The 21,654-nt window shown below is 50.3% G+C and overlaps 1 protein-coding gene across 21 annotated transcripts in view; it reads right to left on the bottom strand.

The window, feature by feature from the left end:
• The window catches only part of ptprn (protein tyrosine phosphatase receptor type N), a 40,162-nt gene that overhangs the window by 6,110 nt on the left and 12,398 nt on the right, over positions 1-21,654 (bottom strand). For 20 of the 21 annotated variants that reach the window (XM_031892527.1, XM_031892533.1, XM_031892525.1 and 17 more), the window contains 13 exon segments: positions 20,251-20,563; positions 19,012-19,200; positions 18,143-18,177; positions 17,579-17,916; positions 16,712-16,798; positions 16,005-16,084; positions 14,310-14,374; positions 5,380-5,592; positions 3,909-4,118; positions 3,558-3,705; positions 3,092-3,165; positions 2,747-2,824; positions 573-692 (listed from right to left, as the gene is read on the bottom strand). In XM_031892527.1, the coding sequence (XP_031748387.1) occupies positions 573-692; positions 2,747-2,824; positions 3,092-3,165; positions 3,558-3,705; positions 3,909-4,118; positions 5,380-5,592; positions 14,310-14,374; positions 16,005-16,084; positions 16,712-16,798; positions 17,579-17,916; positions 18,143-18,177; positions 19,012-19,200; positions 20,251-20,563 (1,950 nt within the window). 21 annotated transcript variants of the gene reach the window in all.

The raw sequence follows: 21,654 nt of genomic DNA, 5'->3' as shown, positions 1-21,654 counted from the left end.
TGAGAAACAGAGAGAGGTTATAGGCAGGCTGCACGTCACCTGACTGATTGTAAGCTCTTGGACTCGTGATTTGTGCAGCATAAATTCAGTTTGGAAAATGTTGAAGCCCGTGATAATAGGAATAATAATGCAAAGCACCGGAGGTGCCCAGCTGCTGCCCCCTAGCCTTTCCACTGCTGTACTACACCCATTATACTTAGCCAGCTGCTGCAGGCTGTTCCTGCTGGAAACACAGGGACACATGTACAATAATAGTCAGGCACAGTTAGTCCCGGCTGGTGTATGTCCCCAATGGTATGTGATATCAATGACTACGAAATGATGAATGCCCTTGATAAATAACAACTTCCAGCATCTCATTAGCAATTCTGAGAGGGGCTAACATGGAGTCAATTAGGGTACAATTTGGGGACAGAGCCTATTTGATCCTATCGATAATCCAGGAAACATAACTAGAAGATCAGTTCATGTAAATATAAAAAATATAATATAGCCTTATTATGAGCTAACAGGGCCCCCGAGGGACTGATACCCTATTATTAACTGACTGCTGCTAATTCCCCTTTACAAACCTCATAGATATGGTACAGGGAAGATCCCTCATCCGGCCAGTAACGGTCGCACTGCTTCACTCCATCTTCCACCAGTGGGCTGAGCATGACAATCACTGTGCAACCATTTTCCCACACCATCTGTGGGCAGAAACACCAGCAGCATCAGCATCAACAACCCCCATAGTATCCCATGTACCCCTCTATAACCCCCAACCTCCCATAGTATCCCATGTACTCCTCTATAACCCCCAACCTCCCATAGTATCCCATGTACCCCTCTATAACCCCCAACCTCCCATAGTATCCCATGTACCCCTCTATAACCCCCAACCTCCCATAGTATCCCATGTACTCCTCTATAACCCCCAACCTCCCATAGTATCCCATGTACCCCTCTATAACCCCCAACCCCCCATAGTATCCCATGTACCCCTCTATAACCCCCAACCTCCCATAGTATCCCATGTACTCCTCTATAACCCCCAACCTCCCATAGTATCCCATGTACTCCTCTATAACCCCCAACCTCCCATAGTATCCCATGTACTCCTCTATAACCCCCAACCTCCCATAGTATCCCATGTACCCCTCTATAACCCCCAACCTCCCATAGTATCCCATGTACTCCTCTATAACCCCCAACCTCCCATAGTATCCCATGTACTCCTCTATAACCCCCAACCTCCCATAGTATCCCATGTACTCCTCTATAACCCCCAACCCCACATAGTATCCCATGTACTCCTCTATAACCCCCAACCTCCCATAGTATCCCATGTACTCCTCTATAACCCCCAGCCTCCCATAGTATCCCATGTACTCCTCTATAACCCCCAACCTCCCATAGTATCCCATGTACTCCTCTATAACCCCAACCTCCCATAGTATCCCATGTACTCCTCTATAACCCCAACCTCCCATAGTATCCCATGTACTCCTCTATAACCCCCAACCTCCCATAGTATCCCATGTACTCCTCTATAACCCCCAACCTCCCATAGTATCCCATGTACTCCTCTATAAACCCCAAACTCCCATAGTATCCCATGTACTCCTCTATAACCCCCAGCCTCCCATAGTATCCCATGTACTCCTCTATAACCCCCAACCTCCCATAGTATCCCATGTACTCCTCTATAACCCCCAGCCTCCCATAGTATCCCATGTACTCCTCTATAACCCCCAGCCTCCCATAGTATCCCATGTACTCCTCTATAACCCCCAGCCTCCCATAGTATCCCATGTACTCCTCTATAACCCCCAACCTCCCATAGTATCCCATGTACTCCTCTATAACCCCCAACCTCCCATAGTATCCCATGTACTCCTCTATAACCCCCAACCTCCCATAGTATCCCATGTACTCCTCTATAACCCCCAACCTCCCATAGTATCCCATGTACTCCTCTATAACCCCCAACCCCCCATAGTATCCCATGTACCCCTCTATAACCCCCAACCTCCCATAGTATCCCATGTACTCCTCTATAACCCCCAACCTCCCATAGTATCCCATGTACTCCTCTATAACCCCCAACCTCCCATAGTATCCCATGTACTCCTCTATAACCCCCAACCTCCCATAGTATCCCATGTACTCCTCTATAACCCCCAACCTCCCATAGTATCCCATGTACTCCTCTATAACCCCCAAACTCCCATAGTATCCCATGTACTCCTCTATAACCCCCAACCTCCCATAGTATCCCATGTACTCCTCTATAACCCCCAACCTCCCATAGTATCCCATGTACTCCTCTATAACCCCCAACCTCCCATAGTATCCCATGTACTCCTCTATAACCCCCAACCTCCCATAGTATCCCATGTACTCCTCTATAACCCCCAACCCCCCATAGTATCCCATGTACTCCTCTATAACCCCCAACCCCCCATAGTATCCCATGTACTCCTCTATAACCCCCAGCCTCCCATAGTATCCCATGTACTCCTCTATAACCCCCAACCCCCCATAGTATCCCATGTACTCCTCTATAACCCCCAACCCCCCATAGTATCCCATGTACTCCTCTATAACCCCCAACCTCCCATAGTATCCCATATGTAGGATATAAGGATCTGGGGCACTGATACATTATACCTGGGGTGATTATGGACATAGGGTGGGGTAGGACGGGGCAGATATTCCATGTGAATGAAGTGATGCTGTATAACTAGCGGCGGGTACTTACCTGCCAGAAGTCGGCGATGGTGTGAGACAGGGGTCCCTGGGTGGCAATATAGGCCGGCATACGGGGGTCATGTTCAATCTGAAACAAATGGAAAGAACAGATTTCAGATTCTGCTGCACAAACCAAACATTACAGGTTTCCAAGCTCTAACGCACAGAGCAATGGAACAAGTGAATAACCTGGTATCTACCCAGTACATTGGCACAGGCTTCTATTCTATCCCGCTGGCACCGAGCCTGTGTGTAAACCCATCATTAGCTGCTACACAGGACAATTAAAGGGGAACTTCATGCAAAAACATAATGAAAGATGGAGCTATTAGTGACTCTGCATTATGTTACTTACAATTGGGCTGGCGTTGATATATTCACTGCGCGACGGGTTGGTCTCACTCCTCAGCTTGATCCGTGCGTGGTCATCTGGTGGCAACGGGCACAGAGACAAGTAGTTACACCTTATGCAGGAGCTGCCATACCGACTCCACTGCTAAAGTGAGACCCAGGGGGCATTTGGCACACACAGCCATCAGTGGCACCAGTGGGTATCATTTAGGCTGAACTGGGAGCAGTTTGGGAAGGGGCAGGTTAAGGACAGGGGTGGGTCTGGAAAATATCACCCACTCATCACTTGCCCCCTAGTGGCTGATGTTGGTATAGCGGTGCCATTGCTTTCTCGTCAATGATCACTTTTAATTTGGGGGCAATTCCCGTACCCCCCTCCCTAAAAGCTCCACCCCTTATGATTATGTTTGCCCTGTTCTCAGGATTTAGGATTTTAGGGCTGGATAATAAGGGGGGGATTCTGTACTCACAAGGAACAAAGTCTGGATTCCGGTTCTTTTTCAGGTTGGTGTCGTTTTTGGCCCTGGAGCAGTTATTGGGTTCCGCCTGATAGGCACACAGGGCCTGCCACTCTTTGGCCAGTCGGTCCCTGTTCCTCAGGTGATCCTCCATATAGGCCTGAAATATTATATTTATTTATATATTATATATTTATTATATTATAATCATTACATTTCCCAAATCCATATAAAACTAACTAAACCAAAATGCACACATATTATATATATATACATATATTTTTTATAATTGTAAGTGTATATTTCCCCTTTAAACAAACTGGATCAATTCCCAGGATCCCCTGCATACTAAGCCTTACTCACCAAGATCATGTGCCCGGTTGAGATGTCCATGTTGGACTGAACCGGCTCCTCACACCAAGATGGGGTGCTGCTGTGGGAGCTGGGACTGGGCTGGGGAATGTCGCTAAACTGGGAGGACACACTGCTGACCCGGGAATTCTCGGCCGCTGTTCCGGTAACTTCTGTGCGACTGAAGAGAGACTTCCCTGCCATGTGCTGCCGGCACAGGTCCTGTATCCAAGGGAGACAGCATTGGGGATAGTGCAGGGAATGTTAGAAAGGGGTCCCCTTTATCATGTGACGCATAGTACATAGCGGGTGCCATTATACAGAGCCAAATGTACTGCTGGGCCTGATCCCCAGGTACCTACACAGGTAAGTAACTGTCAGCTGCTCTCTGGTCAGGCAGAGATGGGGGGGGGGGCAGCTTGGACCTGACTAAGGCCCTGGGCAAGGAGTTTCCACGTTACATTAAACTCAGTAGGGCAATAAAATGGGGACTCCCTGTCCGGCTCCCAGCCCCCCCGCACTACTCCCAGCTGGGCTCTCTACTCCCTGTCCCCCTCTCTCCCCCGCTCTACTCCCAGCTGGGCTCTCTACTCCCTGTCCCCCTCTCTCCCCCCGCTCTACTCCCAGCTGGGCTCTCTACTCCCTGTCCCCCTCTCTCCCCCCGCTCTACTCCCAGCTGGGCTCTCTACTCCCTGTCCCCCTCTCTCCCCCCGCTCTACTCCCAGCTGGGCTCTCTACTCCCTGTCCCCCTCTCTCCCCCCGCTCTACTCCCAGCTGGGCTCTCTACTCCCTGTCCCCCTCTCTCCCCCCGCTCTACTCCCAGCTGGGCTCTCTACTCCCTGTCCCCCTCTCTCCCCCCGCTCTACTCCCAGCTGGGCTCTCTACTCCCTGTCCCCCTCTCTCCCCCCGCTCTACTCCCAGCTGGGCTCTCTACTCCCTGTCCCCCTCTCTCCCCCCGCTCTACTCCCAGCTGGGCTCTCTACTCCCTGTCCCCCTCTCTCCCCCCGCTCTACTCCCAGCTGGGCTCTCTACTCCCTGTCCCCCTCTCTCCCCCCGCTCTACTCCCAGCTGGGCTCTCTACTCCCTGTCCCCCTCTCTCCCCCCGCTCTACTCCCAGCTGGGCTCTCTACTCCCTGTCCCCCTCTCTCCCCTCGCTCTACTCCCAGCTGGGCTCTCTCCCCCCGCTCTACTCCCAGCTGGGCTCTCTACTCCCTGTCCCCCTCTCTCCCCCCGCTCTACTCCCAGCTGGGCTCTCTCCCCCCGCTCTACTCCCAGCTGGGCTCTCTACTCCCTGTAATTAAATAGGAATAAGAATAATTTGCCTTTATGGTACTGGCGTGTAGGTCCAGGCAGCACCCAGGGAAATATTATTGATATGACTGGCAGGGTATGGGGGGGGCACAGATCAACACAACATTAGCATGAATGGGGGTGCAACAGACTGGCCTAGGGTGGCACCAAAGCTGAATCTGCCGCCAGTTACCTGGTACTCATAGGTAGTGTCAGCGCCCCCTTCAGGCCCCAGGGCCGCCAGTCGCTCCTTCTCCCTCTGCTTGGCATGTTGGCGGAGGCAGAAGATGACGGCGGAGGCGATGACTATGCCAGCGATACAGGCCAAAGCGATGAAGATGAGCAGGACGAATCGGAAGGTGTCTCCGAAGTGCGAGGGGTGCGGCAATGCGTTGGAATGGTTCCGCTGGGGAAGGAAGAGACAGCACAGTGGGGCGTTAGACTTACAAGAAATGTTACCCCCCCAGACTGCTCAAAAACTCCACTGACCTCTTGGGATGACATCATCATTTATATAATCTGCCCCCCCCCCCCATACCTAGGGTTGTCACCTCTTTGGAAAGGTTCTTCCCTATTAATAATTTTGGCATCAAGTATAATTTTTACCGGCCAGGTGGCACCCTAACTCTACCCCAATGGAGAAGTGCCCCCCCCCAACACTGTATGGAACCTGTTGGACAGCACTGATCTACAGGAAAGCATTGGGGGGGTGCATAACTGAAGGGGGAGTGGCAAGTAGTAGCCCAGCCCATTGCTGGGGCTTATTAAACAGGTTGGGTGCAGAGGGAACGACAATGATTGCAGAATTCCCTATGAAATACTCGAGTGAGTGCGGTCGGAATGATCAGAGAGTGCAGCAAAGCTAATATTACTCCCAGAGCCTTTACTATACAGAGTGAGGGGGGGGGTCTCCGAGCTGAAGCCCCTATAAAGGCCTAATATGTGATGATAAATAACAATTCCATCCTCATGGAATAAGGAATATGTGTAAGTGTGTAAGTGGCCCCTGCAGCAGGAAAACTCTCAGAACCGCCTTATGCCAATTAGTGTCCCAGACCCCATTCTATAAATCCACTACAGATGGGTCTCTGCCCCCCCCCCCTTCAGCAGTATCCCCCCACCCAGCACCCATTACAGCAGTCCCCTCCCAGAGGTATAAGCAATTCCTCTCTAAGCACTAGCAGCTTTTCCTATCAGCCCTGTACAAAAGGATTCCTCCCCTGAGGAGTTTCTCCATCTGCAGGAGGTTTCCCGCCCCCGAGGAGCTTATATATTCTCTCTCAGCCCCCTGCACCCAGATTCCCCCCCCTCATGATGGGACCTGCCTCTCTCTATCAGACCTCTGCAGCAGGATTCCTATGTAGAAGTGAGAAGACTGAGCTTATTAGCTGTTGTTAGACCAATAGCTGTCTGCAGAGGATTCCCGCCCCCGAGGAGCTTATCTATCTAGAAGAAAGAATTTTCCCTCTCTATAAGCCCTATGGGCATTTCTAGCCCAAATCTCACTCTATTTAACCTTCCAGTAGACTCTAGAAAAGAAAATGGGCATTCTGCCTGCCAATACCTTCAGTACTGGCCCCCAGTCACTGCTCTGAGCCCCCAAAAGCAGCCCCATAGTTTGGGAACCAATGGCTTCCAAGTGTCTCAGTGACTCAAGAACTCCCTGATGACTGATTATAGTAATATGCTCCTCTAAATGGCTGCACCTTGGTGGGTCGGGTACATTGGGGCTGGGGGCCCTGAGTGGGTGCTACCACAGACTCATACCTTGTGTGGCATTTAATATGGACTCATTTAATTGGACTCAGAACTGGACTTAGACATTTCCCTGGATGGGGGTTTGATTCCTGTTCAAAAATACTCCCCAACCTCAATCGAAAGGAACTGATAGTCCCTCTCTCCGATTAGTGGGGTGCAACGGAAACCCCAACATCCAGGAGAATCATCTCTCAGAGGAACCAAGCCTCCTGCAAAATGGGCCGACCGTTACAACTCAATTCTGCCATCCACAAAACTATATGACAAGTTCATATTATGATTATTATCCTATTTATATAGCCCCGACCTATTCCCACTCCCATTGTGCCGTATGCCCTGTGGGGCCTTTAATTAAGGAATATAAATGGCAATATTCCCAGAGGGAACGCCCCTATTCCCTATAACCCCCCAATGCCCATTGGATCTCATCCCCTGTGTTCTGGAAAAGCCCTAATATCTGGCATGCTGGTTGGTGCTTTTGGTCAGTAGTACTGTGGTACTGAGTTCAATACTGACCAGGTCAAGGCATTTGTATCTTCTCCCCATGTCTGTTGGGGTTCCTCCGGGTACCCCAGATTCCTCCCTTGCTCCAAACACATAAAGGCAGGTGTGACTGTGATAGGGCCCTTAGATTGTAAACTCACTGGGGCAGGGACTGATGGGAATGGGATAGGGACCTTAGATTGTAAGCTCACTGGGGCAGGGGCTGATGGGAATGTGATAGGAACCTTAGATTGTAAGCTCACTGGGGCAGGGACTGATGGGAATGGGATAGGGACCTTAGATTGTAAGCTCACTGGGGCAGGGACTGATGGAAATGGGATAGGGACCTTAGATTGTAAGCTCACTGGGGCAGGGACTGATGGGAATGGGATAGGGACCTTAGATTGTAAGCTCACTGGGGCAGGGACTGATGGGAATGGGATAGGGACCTTAGATTGTAAGCTCACTGGGGCAGGGGCTGATGGGAATGTGATAGGGACCTTAGATTGTAAGCTCACTGGGGCAGGGACTGATGGGAATGTGATAGGGACCTTAGATTGTAAGCTCACTGGGGCAGGGACTGATGGGAATGTGATAGGGACCTTAGATTGTAAGCTCACTGGGGCAGGGACTGATGAGAATGTGATAGGGACCTTAGATTGTAAGCTCACTGGGGCAGGGACTGATGGGAATGTGATAGGGACCTTAGATTGTAAGCTCACTGGGGCAGGGACTGATGGGAATGTGATAGGGACCTTAGATTGTAAGCTCACTGGGGCAGGGACTGATGGGAATGGGATAGGGACCTTAGATTGTAAGCTCACTGGGGCAGGGACTGATGGGAATGGGATAGGGACCTTAGATTGTAAGCTCACTGGGGCAGGGGCTGATGGGAATGACAATATTTGTTGGTACAAAGGTAATTTTATTTCAATGAAATATTTTCTATTTTCTTTTGGAAGAAACATTAATGGGAATCCAGAATCCATGTTATATATTTATAAATACAATGTGACAGTTGCTAAAGGGACGTTGGTCAATCGGAACCTCGTTACTTGCGTCTGATTCAGCGCTATTGGCGCCGTCGTTTAGACCAAGTACATGATGTCAGAAGCAGCAGTGATTGACACAAACACTGGCCAATGGGAGAAAGGAAAGTGGCACAGGTAGCTTGGGGACACGCGGCCGAGCCATTGGTAAATGTGACAGTGCCATATGGAGGTGCCAACTGTGGCTCCTGAGCTTCTGTCAGTGTCTCTCATTCTCTCCAATAGGAAGTGACACAGTCATTCTATCCTTCATTCTATCCATGTCAGTCACTGCTACTTGGAACCAGAGTCCCATTGAAGTTGCTGTACAAACTCTAGGGCTCCCATTGGGCATAAAGGATTAACCATTTAGTACCAGATGCTGTTCCCTCCTCCCGCCCAATGTACTTCTTATAAACTGGCGCTCTGTCCGCCATATTGCCTTTCTATTGACTCAAATAATGGAGATGGGTGTTTGGGCAGAAGGACCAGTCGCTGCCCTGTGCCAGTTACCGCTATAAGCCCTTCTGCCCGTATGTGTATAAATGGGATCAAGGTCAAGGGCACAGGGCTGTAAGGTCATTACCCGGCCTAACCCCCAGCAAGGGCGGCCCCAAGGCAGGTGGGTTCGGGTGTGGTAGGGGGGGCAGCCCAGAATGGTGCCAAGGCAGAATGGGAACACGGTTACCAGCGCCCAGCTTGGCACAGATACAGAAACATGACATTTGGCTCTATGGGACTTACCTAATGCTGCGGGTCAGCCTGGGCTATCTGCTTCCATACTTCCAATGGAACACAAGGAGTCCGAATTGAGACTACTGCCCCCCCAAATGCCTTATCCATCCTTCTCTCCCAGCGACAGGCCCAGAGCTTTGTGTTCAGCAAAGGAAAAGTCTGGAGGCTCCGAGAATGAAAGGAGAGACGTAGGGAGGGTGAGGATGGGAGAGAGAGGGGATGAAGGCAGGGGCAGCAGGATGGATGGGGGCAAATAGACATGCAGCGAATGAGACAGGGAGGGAGGGCGGCAGGGAGTTGAAGAGAAGACAGAGGGATATGGAGGCAGAGACAGGGGCCGAGGAGGAGACAGAGGGGAAGATGTGCAGGGATGGAGTGGGGATGGAGTGGGGATGGAGTGGGGATGGAGCGGGGATGGAGCGGGGATGGAGCGGGGATGGAGCGGGGATGGAGGAGGGATGGAGTGGGGATGGAGTGGGGATGGAGCGGGGATGGAGCGGGGATGGAGCGGGGATGGAGTGGGGATGGAGCAGGGATGGAGTGGGGATGGAGCAGGGATGGAGCGGGGATGGAGCGGGGATGGAGTGGGGATGGAGCAGGGATGGAGCGGGGATGGAGCGGGGATGGAGTGGGGATGGAGGAGGGATGGAGTGGGGTTGGAGCGGGGATGGAGCGGGGATGGAGTGGGGATGGAGTGGGGATGCAGAGGGGATGGAGAGGGGATGGAGAGGGGATGGAGTGGGGATGGAGTGGGGATGGAGTGGGGATGGAGTGGGGATGGAGTGGGGATGGAGCAGGGATGGAGTGGGGATGGAGCAGGGATGGAGTGGGGATGGAGTGGGGATGGAGCGGGCAGAGGAAGGAGCCGGGGAGATGGAGCCGGAGTCTGGGAGGGAATGGGAGCGGCAGGCAGGGAGTGAGTGGGATGGGGGTTCTGTGCCTCTCGCTCTGCTGCCGAAAGCTCCCTATAATATCAGCTTCTCCCTCACAATCACAGCACTTGTCACATCAAAACAGGTTGCCATGACAACAGCTCCATGTTACTGAGGAGGAGAGGCAGTGCCCCCTTCAAAAGCATCCTCCCTCCTCCCCCACCCAAAGACAGGCCTCCCATATTCCTCCACCCCCCCTCCCAGCAAGGATGGAACCCTCCCCCCACCCTTTCTCAGGGCCCCTCCCCCGAGTATTAACCTCTAATCAATACAGAGATAATGGATGGAGAGCAGTGGCTGGTACCCTCATCATCCTCAGCTACACACAGCACTGTACCCCCTCATCATCCTCAGCTACACACAGCACTGTACCCCCCCATCATCCTCAGCTACACACAGCACTGTACCCCCCCATCATCCTCAGCTACACACAGCACTGTACCCCCTCATCATCCTCAGCTACACACAGCACTGTACCCCCTCATCATCCTCAGCTACACACAGCACTGTACCCCCTCATCATCCTCAGCTACACACAGCACTGTACCCCCCCATCATCCTCAGCTACACACAGCACTGTACCCCCCCATCATCCTCAGCTACACACAGCACTGTACCCCCCCATCATCCTCAGCTACACACAGCACTGTACCCCCCCATCATCCTCAGCTACACACAGCACTACCCCCCCATCATCCTCAGCTACACACAGCACTACCCCCCCATCATCCTCAGCTACACACAGCACTGTACCCCCCCATCATCCTCAGCTACACACAGCACTGTACCCCCCATCATCCTCAACTACACACAGCACTGTACCCCCCATCATCCTCAGCTACACACAGCACTGTACCCCCCCATCATCCTCAGCTACACACAGCACTGTACCCCCCCATCATCCTCAGCTACACACAGCACTACCCCCCCATCATCCTCAGCTACACACAGCACTGTACCCCCCCATCATCCTCAGCTACACACAGCACTGTACCCCCCATCATCCTCAGCTACACACAGCACTGTACCCCCCCATCATCCTCAACTACACACAGCACTGTACCCCCCCATCATCCTCAGCTACACACAGCACTGTACCCCCCCATCATCCTCAGCTACACACAGCACTACCCCCCATCATCCCCAGCTACACACAGCACTGTACCCCCCCATCATCCTCAGCTACACACAGCACTGTACCCCCCCATCATCCTCAGCTACACACAGCACTGTACCCCCCCATCATCCTCAGCTACACACAGCACTGTACCCCCCCATCATCCTCAGCTACACACAGCACTGTACCCCCCCATCATCCTCAGCTACACACAGCACTGTACCCCCCATCATCCTCAGCTACACACAGCACTGTACCCCCCCATCATCCTCAGCTACACACAGCACTGTACCCCCCCATCATCCTCAGCTACACACAGCACTGTACCCCCCCATCATCCTCAGCTACCCCTTATTGGGGCAGAACAGCCCTATTGGGTTTATTTAATGGTTAAATAATTCCCTTTTCTCTGTAATAATAAAACAGTACCTGTACTTGATCCCAACTAAGATATAATTACCCCTTATTGGGGCAGAACAGCCCTATTGGGTTTATTTAATGGTTAAATGATTCCCTTTTCTCTGTAATAATAAAACAGTACCTGTACTTGATCCCAACTAAGATATAATTACCCCTTATTGGGGGCAGAACAGCCCTATTGGGTTTATTTAATGGTTAAATGATTCCCTTTTCTCTGTAATAATAAAACAGTACCTGTACTTGATCCCAACTAAGATATAATTACCCCTTATTGGGGGCAGAACAGCCCTATTGGGTTTAATTAATGTTTTATTGTTTTTTTTAAGTAGACTTAAGGTATGAAGATCCAAATTACGGAAAGATCCCTTATCCGGAAAACCCTAGGTCCCAAGCATTCTGGATAACGGGTCCCATACCTGTACAAACACTGCAACTAGTGACGCACACAGACAATAACAAATAATTACCCACAATGCACAGTGCACATCCCAGCTTCCAACCCACAATGCCCCTGTCCCTTGGTGCTTCAGTAACCCAAGTAAATACAACTCCATTTTCCCAGCACCGAGGGGGCCATTTATAAAAAGCAGAGCAATTCATGCAAAAATAACCAACTATAAGAAAAAGATCCCTTTCCTTTCTTTGTAAATGAATTTACATCTTTGAGCTGTTCTCTTCCCCATGGTCAGGGAATGGGGGTGTCCAGTAACTGTCATATTGTTCCACTGGCCTATCGATATCAGCCCAGCGACATACAGACACATTGTAGAGAACAGCCCATCAGCAGGAAGCACAGTTACTTTTATTACCTGGAAAGATCACACACAATTCAATACAATGGGAGGAGAGCAGCCCAGATGCAAGGGAGACAGAGAACCATAGCTCTCTACCTGGGCAAATACTAGGGGGTGATTTACCCAGTGGGGGTTCTACGTGGGGTCTACAGAGTGGGTTAAAGAGATGATGAAGTCCAGACCCAGATATATACAGGGAGCTGTAGTTCAGCAAAACCTGAAAGGCCCCAAACTGAGCACCCAGCCCCCCTACTCTGTATAATATTAGGGGTGAATAACGGTTTTGTTCCACTACAAAGAAAGCAACTTGCCAAAATTCTCTGCCACCAGGGGGCGCCAGCAACCCTCCTGAATGTTTCCCAGTTGCCCAAATGTATTCGCCCCCAGCGGGGGGTGGAGCAGGAGGTGTGGTCAGGGGGTAATGGGGCCTGATGGGACATCTTGTGGTTCCCCAGAGCTGGCAGCCTCTGCTTTAAAGGCCACACTTTCCCTCAGAATGTAATATGGGGCTTTATTGCATATATGGCTGGCCACGCCTCCAGTGATGTCATGCCACACCCTGGGCTTCTAGGCCACACCCCCTGCCTCCTTGTTAGAAGATGTATTTACTCTATTATTATTATTATTGTATTGAGGACCACTGAAGGCACTCAGCACCTATGTACAGGGGGGTCCCCATTATTTATTTTATAACGGGGGGGCTCACAGCACCCAGAAAAACTCGTCCTACTACTGCCCCATAAGCCACCATCAGTGTTTTAGTCACGCCCACTGCTTAGTTATAGACTCCTCCCCCTGTAAGCTTCCATCAGAGTTTATAGCCCCACCCACCACTTGAGTCACAGACTCCCTGCTCCTCCCCTTGTAGGCACCACATGCAATTAGATAAATAAACCTGACTGTGGAATATAGGGTATAGGTATACATTAGATATATCTAATCTTGCAGCTCCACAGCTTGACTACATTTCCCAGCATCCCCGGCTGCACTTCACAGCTGCTACATTGCAGTAATTCTTATTTTACAAATGTATATTATATGTGCCTATACTGGGGCTCTGTGCCCATGAATACGGCCAGGAATCAATTGGAATAAATGGGCCAGTACCACTGGGATGAATGAGCCCCTCACTGATTCGCTGGGTTTATGGGAGTCCTACTGCCAGTTACTAACACATAACCGCCACTTAATCTCTCACTGCTTAACCAGGCCAGTAAATAACCAATGGCAGAGCTCAGGGAACTGTCACATGGAGTGATGACATGGAGAAGTGGATTGAAATTAAAGGGGAAGTAAACTTTCAAATGAACTTTATTAGACAGCAGAACTGCCATCATAGGTTGTTGCAGGGGCCCAGTAATCTTCATTAATACTGCAGTATCTGGGCCTCGGTGCCAGGCTGAGTTCTGGCTCAGTGCCCACAGACCTGGGGGAATTTACAGACTATTTTGTCTAGAACCTCTTTAATTCCTCAGTCTGTCACTGACATAGGTACTTGGTTGCTAGGGAAAGTGGGTCCTAGAAACCAGATAACCATTTACATTCCAAAGGAGACTGAGTGGCGAGCAAAGTATTAAGTATAGTGTTTTTCTATTTATCCGACACTCATCCTAATCATACATGGCAACATCTAGCAGAACCAGGGTTGGACTGGGCCGGCGGGTACCGGGAGAACAGTTGATACATGGTTTCATAAGTCAGAACCCGCAGTGCAGAAAGTTACAGACAGGCACTACTACCACTTACATTAATTCATTACATTAATAAGTAATCAGTGAAATTGCACAGTGAGTGTTTATTGGGAAGTTTCCCTTATTCTTATTGGGGTGTCAGGATTAACCCCCCATTCTCCTCACCTGCCCAACTCCTGTCTGAATTATCTTCACTCCTGTCTCTGTTTCCAGGTCCGACTTTAGCGCCACTGCATGAAAGAACAAACAAACCTGAACTTAACTGGAGAGTGTATTTAGCTATCAAGAATTCAAGAGAATACTATACTGCAGCTTTTAAAGGGGTGGTCTCTGTACAGGCTATGAGCAAACTTAGGGGGCTGTTCCTGCTGAATTGTGCTTAGTACAGGGGAATCCCTATGTGCCATAGTTTTATGGTATCTCTCTGTACAGGCTATGAGCAAACTTAGGGGGCTGTTCCTGCTGAATTGTGCTTAGTACAGGGGAATCCCTATGTGCCATAGTTTTATGGTATCTCTCTGTACAGGCTATGAGCAAACTTAGGAGGCTGTTCCTGCTGAATTGTGCTTAGTACAGGGGAATCCCTATGTGCCATAGTTTTATGGTATCTCTCTGTACAGGCTATGAGCAAACTTAGGGGGCTGTTCCTGCTGAATTGTGCTTAGTACAGGGGAATCCCTATGTGCCATAGTTTTATGGTATCTCTCTGTACAGGCTATGAGCAAACTTAGGGGGCTGTTCCTGCTGAATTGTGCTTAGTACAGGGGAATCCCTATGTGCCATAGTTTTATGGTATCTCTCTGTACAGGCTATGAGCAAACTTAGGAGGCTGTTCCTGCTGAATTGTGCTTAGTACAGGGGAATCCCTATGTGCCATAGTTTTATGGTATCTCTCTGTACAGGCTATGAGCAAACTTAGGGGGCTGTTCCTGCTGAGTTGTGCTTAGTACAGGGGAATCCCTATGTGCCATAGTTTTATGGTATCTCTCTGTACAGGCTATGAGCAAACTTAGGGGGCTGTTCCTGCTGAATTGTGCTTAGTACAGGGGAATCCCTATGTGCCATAGTTTTATGGTATCTCTCTCTACAGGCTATGGGCAAACTTGGGGGGCTGTTCCTGCTGAATTGTGCTTAGTACAGGGGAATCCCTATGTGCCATAGTTTTATGGTATCTCTCTGTACAGGCTATGAGCAAACTTAGGGGCTGTTCCTGCTGAATTGTGCTTAGTACAGGGAAACCCTATGTGCCATAGTTTTATGGTATCTCTCTGTACAGGCTATGAGCAAACTTAGGGGGCTGTTCCTGCTGAATTGTGCTTAGTACAGGGGAATCCCTATGTGCCATAGTTTTATGGTATCTCTCTGTACAGGCTATGAGCAAACTTAGGGGGCTGTTCCTGCTGAGTTGTGCTTAGTACAGGGGAATCCCTATGTGCCATAGTTTTATGGTATCTCTCTCTACAGGCTATGGGCAAACTTGGGGGGCTGTTCCTGCTGAATTGTGCTTAGTACAGGGGAATCCCTATGTGCCATAGTTTTATGGTATCTCTCTGTACAGGCTATGAGCAAACTTAGGGGCTGTTCCTGCTGAATTGTGCTTAGTACAGGGAAACCCTATGTGCCATAGTTTTATGGTATCTCTCTGTACAGGCTATGAGCAAACTTAGGGGGCTGTTCCTGCTGAATTGTGCTTAGTACAGGGGAATCCCTATGTGCCATAGTTTTATGGTATCTCTCTGTACAGGCTATGGGCAAACTTGGGGGGCTGCTCTATAACCCTGTAGTACTGCATTATTAAATGAAACCTCCCCAGAAATGTTTCGGCCCCCCCAGTACCATGTATCAGCCCCGCACACACACCTGCCCGGTCTGCAACATCTGTAAGTGACAGGTTCTGGTTGTTCTGTCGGATCCGGAAGGTGAGAGCAGATCCAACAACGCTGAGCAATTAGGAAAGAGAAAGGAGTTCAGGAGGGGAACACACAGGGTTATATACAAAGTGCAATGGTTTCAGTAACATATAGAGAAGTGTCAGCTCCTGGAGCAAATGATTAATCTCTCCAAGGGCAAGAACTGCAGGATCCCCCCAGCTACACAGGCTCCATGCAGAGTGCCATTAAAGGTCAACTAAGCACTGACTTCTGTTGCTCTGAGACCATAAATATCCCTGCTGGTCACGAGTAGTGCCAGGCCAATCTCATTGGGCAATGTAAGCAGGTTGGTATCAATACAGTGGGAGAACTACCCACGAGCCCTTTCTTTTGGCTCCTAGCTCCGCCCTCCAACCTGACCGGGGGGAAGAGAGCAGCCCAGGAGAAGGAAGTGCAGAGAATGAGAGTTCTGTCCCCAGGTAAGTACTGTATCTAACCAATAGGGGGCGCTTGGTAGATGCTAAGCTATTGCTGAAGGTGGGACCAGGTCTCTAACAGTTATATATATAATTTTTTTTTTGCAATTGATTAATTTGCTTGTATGGTAAGGCATTAACCCCTTGCGTGCCAAGGACTAGGGTGTTGTAGGCGCCAGTGGGAGACAATCTGCCCCGGGGCAGGGGTGCCCGTCCTCACCTGATGTTGATGAAGCTGGCAGTGGACAGATGGACCCGCTGGGCCAAGGTTTCCAGGAGTTGTGCCCCACTTAGCAGGCTCAGGGGCCTAAGGAGAAAGGCAGAGGGGTGCAGGTGAGCCCAGGGCTGGGACCCAAGCAAGGAATGGGGCAGAGGAACAGTGCAAACTGCCCCCCCCCCAGGCAATGTCATTATGGGGAGAAATAGCAAGAGATTTAAAGGGGAAGTAACATTACAATAAAAAGTGCTTTTGGCAAGATTTAGGCGCCACGTGGATAATTGTAGGTAAAATACATCTCCCGGACTGTTAGGGGGTCATGGGCCTAAATGTGGCCCCGTGCTGCCCGCCTACCTACCCATCAGAGAATGTACATTGTCCAATGGGAAGTCCCTAAGGGGTGTATCAGCTGCTTACCCCCCCCCCCCCGCTCCCACATTGGGAATCACGGGCCACTAGCCATTTGCCCGACTGTCAGTGCTTCAGTCCAGAAGAAGGTGGAGAGCAAGTTGCAAATAATCTGTTGGGTTTGTTTGATATCTGTCTCTGGCACCCAAGGGGTTAAATTTTCATTATGGAATGTGTTCAGCAGCAGGGAACCCCCTCCGTGAGTGATGGTTACTGGGGGGTCGGGGGTCACATCCCAGGTATCACGGTTGGCTCCTCACTGGCCTATCAGAGGTCACATATGAACTTCCCTATGCCTGCGGGATATGTTGGCGCTTTATAAATAAATGTTTATAATAATAATAATAATAATGGCTGCTTAGGAATCAGTGCAGGCTGCAGCATGAACTTGCACTGGTGGTAAATCAGCCACACAGCAAGGGACTAGATTAAAAGGGCTACTCTGGGCATTTGTGCACTCACTTCTGGTTGGTTACTATGTATCCGTACTCCTCGGTAACGGGACGTGCGCTCTGCGCAGGGATATTCATGGTACCGGCGCTCCCCCCGTAGCTCTTCTTCTCCAGGCTCCTCTGCCCGGCGGCGTCTGAGGCCCCCATGGTCTGGGCATCGGGCACCGGGCGCTTGCTCAGGGCAGCAGACGTGGCGCGGGTTAAACCCAGTCCTTCCGGATTCTGTGGCCCCGGCAGGTCCCCCAGCTCGGAGGGCAGCACAGAGGGAGCGGAGGTTTTAGCAGTCGAATCAGGAGGGGGCAATTGGGGCTCCACTTCGGGCATATGCTGCATCTCTCCTTCTGTGATCTGGCAAAGCAAGAGAGAAAGCCGATGTACAGCAGTCAATCAGCAACGGGCTTTAATCAGTCTGCTGCTGCCGAGCTAGTGAAAGGAAGATTCTGATTGGCTGCAAAGTTTAATTTCCCCCTATTCCAAATATTTTCTCACCCTAGTCATATAATTACCCCCCCCATACACATAGACCAACCTGAGCAGGGTATAAGCCAAGTCTGCACCCCATGTCTGTACTTACCCGCTTTGTGGGGCTCCTCTCTGCGCCTCTTGGGCCTGACAAACAGAACCATGAGAAATAGATCAGCGTCCGGCAACAAGATCCACATGAAGAATTTGTTTTATTTTACACTGAAGCACTGGGAAGGGGGTTTGGGAGACTGGGGGGGAGTCTGTGACTCATGAAGTGGGCGGGACTAGAACTCTTTCATGGTAGTTTACAGGGGGAGGGGCAGGGAGTCTGTGACTCATGCAGTGGGTGGGACTAGAACTCTTTCATGGTTGTTTACGGGGGGAGTGGCAGGGAGTCTGTGACTTAAGCAGTGGGTGGGACTAGAACTCTTTCATGGTAGTTTATGGGGGGAGGGGCAGGGAGTCTGTGACTTAAGCAGTGGGTGGGACAAGACCTCTTTCATGGTAGTTTATGGGGGGAGTGGCAGGGAGTCTGTGACTTAAGCAGTGGGTGGGACTAGAACTCTTTCATGTATGTTTACAGGGGGAGGGGCAGGGAGTCTGTGACTCATGCAGTAGGTGGGACTAGAACTCTTTCATGGTAGTTTATGGGGGGAGGGACAAGGAATCTGTGACTTAAGCAGTAGGTGGGACTAGAACTCTTTCATGGTAGTTTACGGGGGGAGGGGCAGGGAGTCTGTGACTCATGCAGTAGGTGGGACTAGAACTTTTTATTGGTAAATTACGGGGAAGGGGCAGGGAGTCTGTGACTCATGCAGTGGGTGGGATTAGGACACTCTAATGACAGCTTACATGGGGAGGGGCAGAGAGTCCGTGACTTAAGTAGTGGGGGGACTAGAACCCTCTGATGGTAGATTATAGGGGGAGGGGTTGCCCCTATTCTAAGTCCCAATGGTTCTCTATTCCCCATTGGCTCACCTTGGCTCTGGAGAGAGCCTGCCTGAACGAGCTGCAGAAGGGTGGAAAGTTGTTCCAGTTGGGTGTCACTCATCTGCCTCAAGTCCACTCCATATCGCTCCAGATCTCCCACTAAGGCCTGGACTTCAGTCATGAGTGGGGATTCAGGGGCCATCTGGGCTCCCCGCATGTTCTGCGCCCCCCCTGAGCCTGTGATGGGGAGAACAAAGAACAAACATCAAGCTAACCAATCAGCTACTACCAGTTCTATTATGGGAGGTAGGATGGTTTGTATCCAGTGAGAAAGTAGAGCAAGATGGAGACAATGTGGCAACAGTTGAACACAGGGAGACAGTAGGGCAAGATGGAGATAGTAGGGCAAAATGGCAATAGTAGGGCAAAATGGCAATAGTAGGGCAAGATGGAGACAGTAGGGCAAGATGGAGACAGTAGGACAAGATGGAGACAGTAGGGCAAGATGGAGACAGTAGGACAAGATGGAGACAGTAGGGCAAGATGGAGACAGTAGGGCAAGATGGCAATACTAGGGCAAGATGGAGAAAGATGGTGATAGTAGGGAAAGATGGAGACAGTAGGACAAGATGGAGACAGTAGGGCAAGATAGAGACAGTAGGACAAGATGGAGACAGTAAGACAAGATGGAGACAGTAGGCCAAGATGGAGACAGTAGGGCAAGATGGAGACAGTAGGGCAAGATGGAGACAGTAGGGCAAGATGGAGACAGTAGGGCAAGATGGCAATAGTAGGGCAAGATGGAGAAAGATGGTGATAGTGTAGGGAAAGATGGAGACAGTAGGACAAGATGGAGACAGTAGGGCAAGATGGAGACAGTAGGGCAAGATGGAGACAGTAGGGCAAGATGGCAATAGTAGGGCAAGATGGAGAAAGATGGTGATAGTGTAGGGAAAGATGGAGACAGTAGGACAAGATGGAGACAGTAGGGCAAGATGGAGACAGTAGGGCAAGATGGAGAAAGATGGAGACAGTAGGACAAGATGGAGACAGTAGGGCAAGATGGAGACAGTAGGGCAAGATAGAGACAGTAGGGCAAGAAGACAACTGAGGGCAAAATGGCAGCAGTGAAAACAGTTGAAGGCTGCCAATGGGTGTTAGGATTAATCCTTTACCAACAGTTTAAGGCCTACAGGTAGGTCAGTCCTACTGTATATAACTGTAGGGGTTCTACAAAGTCTATTTAGCCCTAGTTACTAGAGGCTCTGGTTGAAAGGGAACATTTACCTCTTAGGGCCCTCACTGGCTCCGCTCTGGTATCTGCTTGGACACCATCTGATATCTGGTTCAGCTCTTCAATCACTTCAGAACTTTCTAGAATTTCAGCAACTGGGCTGTTGTCCAGACTATCCCGGGGCATCTTCCTTCTCAAGTCACCCAAATTATGGCGTCTCTCGGAGGATAAGTAGAGAGACGACGGCCCATCTTGCCCTTCTTGGTACCTGCCATAGATGAAGCGGCTGGACCCATCTGGCAGGGAGTGGGTGGCACTAAAGACGCGGGGTGGGTTCCTTGGTCGCTCTGACTCTTGGTATCCAAACTACAAATACAGAGGAGAGGAACCCAAAGCCATTAGGGGCTTCATGGATTAAATCAAATACCGAAGTAGCCTCCAGTAGCAAACAATCGGCAATAAGTCATTAAAAGCTAAGATCAAGTTGATAGTAGGGCAAGATGGAGACAGTAGGGAAAGATGGAGACAGTAGGACAAGATGGAGACAGTAGGGCAAGATGGAGACATTAGGACAAGATGGAGACAGTAGGGCAAGATGGAGACAGTAGGGCAAGATGGAGACAGTAGGGAAAGATGGAGACAGTAGGGCAAGGTGGAGACAGTAGGGCAAGATGGAGACAGTAGGGCAAGATGGAGACAGTAGGGCAAGATGGAGACAGTAGGGAAAGATGGAGACAGTAGGGCAAGATGGAGACAGTAGGGCAAGATGGAGACAGTAGGACAAGATGGAGACATTAGGACAAGATGGAGACAGTAGGACAAGATGGAGACAGTAGGGCAAGATGGCGACAGTAGGACAAGATGGAGACAGTAGGGCAAGATGGAGACAGTAGGGCAAGATGGAGACAGTAGGGCAAGGTGGAGACAGTAGGGCAAGATGGAGACTGTAGGACAAGATGGGGACAGTAGGGCAAGATGGGGACAGTAGGGCAAGATGGAGACAGTAGGGCAAGATGGAGACAATAGGGCAAGATGGAGACAGTAGGGCAAGATGGAGACAGTAGGGCAAGATGGAGACAGTAGGGCAAGATGGAGACAGTAGGGCAAGATGGAGACAGTAGGACAAGATGGAGACAGTAGGCAAGATGGAGACAGTAGGACAAGATGGAGACAGTAGGGCAAGATGGAGACAGTAGGACAAGATGGAGACAGTAGGACAAGATGGAGACAGTAGGACAAGATGGAGACAGTAGGGAAAGATGGTAAGATGGTTGCTATAGGTAACTGCACTAGTACAATGTACTATCTTTGTTTATAAATTAGCCCCTCTATCTACTCGCACCACAAAAGCCACAGTTCCACATAATGATCAAAGGGACAGATATTTCTTAGTCCCTAGAATAATAGAAATATGCTAAAGATTCAGGCTGACCCAATCCAAGGACATCGATGGCACC

The sequence above is a fragment of the Xenopus tropicalis genome, chromosome 9 (assembly GCF_000004195.4).
Source record: "Xenopus tropicalis strain Nigerian chromosome 9, UCB_Xtro_10.0, whole genome shotgun sequence".
In the NCBI taxonomy this organism is placed as follows: Eukaryota; Metazoa; Chordata; class Amphibia; order Anura; family Pipidae; genus Xenopus; species Xenopus tropicalis.
The sequence above is the reverse complement of the archived record's forward strand: the minus strand, read 5'-3'. Positions and strand labels throughout refer to the sequence as shown.